This window comes from Adiantum capillus-veneris, chromosome 11, assembly GCF_014529385.1.
Source record: "Adiantum capillus-veneris isolate H3 chromosome 11, ASM1452938v2, whole genome shotgun sequence".
In the NCBI taxonomy this organism is placed as follows: Eukaryota; Viridiplantae; Streptophyta; class Polypodiopsida; order Polypodiales; family Pteridaceae; genus Adiantum; species Adiantum capillus-veneris.
Window position 1 is genome coordinate 128,917,570 of NC_140941.1, and position 5,294 is coordinate 128,922,863.

At 43.1% G+C, this 5,294-nt stretch overlaps 1 protein-coding gene across 1 annotated transcript; it reads left to right on the plus strand.

Annotated features, from left to right (window-relative positions):
- Positions 1-436: 436 nt before the first annotated feature.
- Positions 437-4,673, plus strand: LOC147447997 (uncharacterized). The gene is made up of 10 exons (XM_086523897.1): positions 437-572; positions 857-1,099; positions 1,577-1,723; positions 2,011-2,182; positions 2,491-3,084; positions 3,423-3,479; positions 3,597-3,746; positions 3,930-4,048; positions 4,147-4,302; positions 4,394-4,673. The coding sequence occupies exons 2-9, from the start codon at positions 988-990 to the stop codon at positions 4,227-4,229; spliced, it is 1,434 nt and encodes a 477-aa protein (XP_086380023.1). The 5' UTR covers positions 437-572; positions 857-987; the 3' UTR covers positions 4,230-4,302; positions 4,394-4,673.
- Positions 4,674-5,294: the final 621 nt, after the last annotated feature.

The window sequence follows — 5,294 nt, forward strand, 5'->3', positions numbered from 1 at the left end:
TTCTCTTTTTTTGCTTGGACAATGGAAATGCTCCTTAGGACGTTATCATTAGTCCTTGAGAGAAAAAGAAAAGATAAAAAGAATGATGGGCTGAGGAACATGTCTCAAGTTACTGTAGTGTGTACCCTTTGCATATGATGTTGTGCATTGTATGCTTGGTTGGTAGCTTATCCTATAAGCATACAACAGTCTGCTTGTATGACACTCTAGAAGAGAGAGGTAACATAAGACACGTCCTGATCCAACTACCTTGTGTGTGGTCGTGATTGTACCAGGGTGACTTCAATATGGCACTTTGCTTGTGAATTAAGTCCTTGATTTAGGTTCCTTGAAGGGTTGTTGTTTGTTGACAACCATAAAATAAACATAAATAAAGAATATTTTAAGACATCAATAACTCACCTCGTCCTTGAGAGAGTAGCTGGTGTTATAGCGGAAGCGTAAACGATAATGAGATGGAATTATGTCCACCTCACTAGCATGCCGTGCACGTAGAGGTGTAAGCCCTTGACAACAATGATGGCTCCTCCAGATTGAGCCGAGATCTTAAGTGTTGTACACAATCTGTACTGGTATGTATTGCCAATTCTCCAAACTTGTGTGTTCGTGTCTTTGATCTTGAGTCAATGGGCCGCACCTTGGCATGGGCTAGAAGCCTTGCTTCTCATAAATGTTGTCAAAGAACTTTGCTTTGTACAATAGACAATTTTTGTCGATCTTAACAGTCAATTTTGTTTTTTGAAAAAACTTAAAGGTCAAAACATATAATTGTCTAACTTGGTTGCTGCTCTCCCTCCGTCTGCCTCGCATCTATGAGGCTTTTATAGGGAACATACTAACGAACTTTTTACTGAAGAATCAATAAAGTGTCTGTGAGATAAAAGATCAGATGCCTGCGAGGTAAAGCCATCGTGCTCTTGGCCAACAGCAGATAGAGAGAGGGGAGAACGGCAACAGCTGACGCGAATTTCGCCATTTCCTCAGGCAATGGCCATCCAGGGCATGGCATTCTTCTTCAAACGCCTTGTCGTCTTCGTTGCCATGATTCAGGGTTCTACTTTTCTCCCTCTCGCCATGGCAGCGACCCCACCCTCTCAAGGTATAAAATTGGCTTAACGGTTTTTCTGCAAATCTGATCTACATTTTGCAAAATACCAACGCCACTGTCGTACCCTCCCATTGCGCTGAGAGATTTCCCTTGAAACGCTTACGATCTGCCTTCCTCACATGTCGCATTTCTGCTTCTCCTTCCTCACCTAACAGAATTCTTGTGATAGCTGCTACAATACTCCATTTTTCCTTCGACTTTGTCTGGTTTGGGCAGCTCATTCTGCATTCTCTTCTGTGTTTTTCTTTGAGCCCTTTGCCTACCTGCCTTTGTATTGTTGTAGATCTGCTTTGTCCTTGTGAACAATCATCGTGATGGAAGTATAAACTAAGGCTACTGTCATTAAAGTGATCAGAAGTCTTAACCGCACCACCACATCTTAAGGCTTTGAGGATGCATGCACTCCCTTTATCGTTGGTAGATCAAAACTGGTTTTTCAACATTCGTGCTCTTTAAAATGCAATGCAGCTCCTGAATCATCCCCATCTCCCATTGCCGATGTCCCTGCTGTCACTGGCCAGGACCAGGCTTCGGAGCCGTCACCGCAGATCCCAGAGAATGCACCATCTCCATCGACATCACTGCCTGGCCCTGCATCATCTCCTTCTTTCACAGGTTTCCCCATAATCTACTTTTCTAAATGTTGAAAGTATCAATTTTCTTGTCTTTTGATATAGCTTAGATCTATCCGGCCCGTTGACTAGAATTATAAATTTTTGAAACTGTTTAAAGATCACCAGTTTACAATCAAATCCTTATGGTGGTAGTATGCAGAGTGCTCTACCTTTTGCCATCGCCTCCTAGAGTTGTTGTCAAACGAAGTGTTGTAAATGTCATGAAGAGCCATGAGAAACTTTAAAGCATTAAACGACCTCTAAAAATTGTTTTACTGCCCCCTCCAGGCCCATCAACCTCGCCTGGGCCTTCAAGTCCAGAAATGGGTGAGCCCCCAGATGAAGGGGAGGAAGCTGCGGACTCTAACCACACTGTCTTATGGTGTGCTGTCAGAGATGAGTTTTCAGATTGCGAGTATTATCTCAGCCTTCTTAACACTGGTGAATACAAATGGTCCTGGTATGCTGTTTTCGTGTCCTGCTCATTAATAGCTTGAATGAGCCCCTCAAACCTTGCATTGAGCATGTGCTTTTGACGTCTCATGCCATACCTTTGGTGGTGTGTTTGTTGGTTCCGAAACATTTGCACAAAATAATATATTGCATTTGAGATGTATATGTTCATAAACATATGTTATGTACTATTTGGCCAAAATATACAAAGTCACGAGTTAGCAAGAATGCTCTAGAGATTGCACTATTGATGCATTGATGCGTGAAGTGAGTACGCCTGCTATCAAGACAAGTGTGACCCCAGTCTCATTTCAGTGTACAGAAGCAGAGTGCGATGGAATGCATGGAGGCCATGAAGGCTAAAAAGGTTGACCTCATTAGTTTGGATGCTGGTTTAGCATATGTTGCATTCTCGCATTATTCGATGAAAGCCCTGATGGCTGAGGAGTATTGCTTTCACAAACGCTCTTATGAGGCTGTTGCGGTGGTGAACAAAGCAAGCTGTGATGAGAACTCTGGATTGAGCTTAAGGAACTTTCGAGGAAGAAAATCATGTCACCCCGGTTACCGAACTGCAGCAGGATGGAATTTTCCTGTCCATTTTCTCATCAAGACTGGCCTGGCGACACTTTCTTTTGACAGAAGTGATACTACAGTGGTTGACAATTTTTTCTCAGAGACTTGTGCTCCCTCTGAGTTTGAGGGTTCAGGATTATGTACTTCTTGTGGCAACAATGGATCGTGTGATGCATCAGTCAGTGACGTGTACCAAGGTTACTCTGGGTCTTTTCGGTGTCTTGTTGAACGCGTCGGTGACATTGCTTTTTTGAGATCAGATACGGTGGCCAGGCTTTCAAGTGATGGTCTGAATGCTCAAAAGTGGTCCACAAAATCTGTGAATGAGTTTATGTAAGTTTTTGTGTTGAGCTATCCTTAATGTAATAAAATTTAGGTAGCTGGTGGGGCCCTTTTTGCATGATGTATGTTCTGAATATATGTTTATTGTTGTGTTTTTCCTTCCATAAAAAGTTTGGCCTGCCTAGCTAATAAAAGCATAATAGTTCTTGAAGATTATTAAACCTTGTGATATATTCTGCCTGCATGGAATTCTGGTTGGGATTTTCTTATCCTCAAATGAGACTGCCCAAAGCTTTAGATTTACTGTTAACAATGATACTCTTTAATAGGCATTTTCAACAAGTGAATTGTGATTGTCATTCTCAGAAGGTTGTTCCACATCTATACAGGTATCTCTGTCCAAGTGGAGGGTGCAGGCCTATCAATGATAATATAGGTGATTGCAAGTAAGAGTTTAGTTGTGTGTGATTCAAAGCATTCTTCTTGGGCAGAAGTATTTATTGTTCTGCTTTGTCCCTGTTGCAATATGCTCTTATAAGAGCACTCTTCTTTTGTGTTTTCAGGTTTGCTTCAGTTCCTGCCAATGTGATCATGACCTATAATTCTCAATCAAATGCAAAAACTAATGCCATTATAAAGACTCTTCTTAACGCAACCTGGACGGATGCCGTTTACAGTGGTCGAAATCAACAAGATCATCTACTCTCTGCCAGGTAAGGGTGTGGTTGTCTCCTCTTTTATCTTTAAAAGCTTAAGAATAAGATTTTATTTGCACCAGCTGCTTTGGTGCAATGACGGGCATACAGGCATAAGTGAATAAAACGGACTTGCCTAAATTTTACTCTGGCTTATAGCAATTCTTGACAAAAGTTCTGTTCTCTCTATTGTTCATGCAGCACCCAAAGTTTGGGCGAGGTACAGCAATTGACAAGATCTTATCTGGGAGAGGCTGCAATCATCGCACAAGTCATGAATTCTCTTCAGGATGTCGATGTTTCTATCCTTCCAGAGAGTGGTAATTTAGTCCGTGTTCTTGTCCAAATGCTTAAATGTTAGATTTTACACGCAAGCAGCATAGTTCTTATAGCCACTTCTTTGCCATTTTGAAAACAGGTGGTTACCATATTAGTGGCTCTGTGTGTTTCTGTTTCATCATCAGCTTGGTTGTTGCCAGTTTGCCTATGGTTCTGCTATAAAAGATGGAATTATTGCATCTTCATGGCTACCACCTGTACTCCTACCTCATGGAGTCGGGACTAATATCTGCAGGTATCATGCATGGAGAGAGAGAGAGAGAGAGAGAGAGAGAGAGAGAGAGAGAGAGACTCCCCCCAAATAACTGGTTTTTTCTGTCTCACAGGAGGTATAGTGAAGGTTATGTCAACCGCTGATCACGTTGCAAAGCTGATTACTTTGTATACTGCATTCTTTGCGTAAAATTGATTGTTTCTCAATGCATTGTGCCTCTTAGAGGCATGTGCTCCTGCCTAATCAATCGCTATGCCTGCTCGATATTTATCTTCAAAGTGACAGCTTGAGTGCAATGGAGAACCTTGCGATGGCAATTGTAGGAAGACAGTTTAAATCTTGCTGGTGAATACTGAGCAGGGACATGCCAATTATGGTCTGTCGTTTGCAGACACTCCTTGTCAGTGCACGGCACAAACACACACACACAGAGAGAGAGAGAGAGAGAGAGAGAGAGAGAGAGAGAGTAGCGCACCCATGGGTGAGCGGGCCATTGGAGCTTTTGTCGCAGCTATTGCAGGTTTCATTGTAGAGAGGCAAAAGCAAGGTTTCAATGGTAGAGAGGCAAAAGCAAGTCTCTGATTGGTTGGCACCTGATGAACGTTGTGAACGCATTTGGGGCGGGGGCGAGGGGGGGGTCATGGCACGGTCCGTCAAAGTCCAGGGTCGGAGGGCAGCCGGTTCGTTCACGCCTCGTTCAACAACCTGCCAAAATCTACCTTTTTTGAGTGGTAGGATCATTGCCCTTTTTCGACGGTAAACGGGTGCATGTGGCCCCCCTAAGAGAGCACGCATTGTCAGAACAATGAGAGAGAGAGAGAGAGAGAGAGAGAGAGAGACTTTTGCAAGATTTGTGCCTCGAGGAATTGTCGCAGCTCAACTAAGAGCGAGTTCACGTGGAGCTTTGGTTTGCAACTTGTTGCCAACTAGTTGGGAACTTGTTTGGTTCCCATGAGGGGTTGCTTGGAAAAAGTTTGCAATTGGTTGGAGACCGGTTGCAATGCTTTGTCTAG

Bases quoted from the DNA above. Each gene is read 5' to 3' on its own strand.
- LOC147447997 (XM_086523897.1), top strand. From the start codon at position 988: ATGGCCATCCAGGGCATGGCATTCTTCTTCAAACGCCTTGTCGTCTTC. The intron at 1,100-1,576 runs GTATAAAATTGG...AATGCAATGCAG, and splicing joins AGCGACCCCACCCTCTCAAG to CTCCTGAATCATCCCCATCT. The intron at 3,747-3,929 runs GTAAGGGTGTGG...TTGTTCATGCAG, and splicing joins GATCATCTACTCTCTGCCAG to CACCCAAAGTTTGGGCGAGG.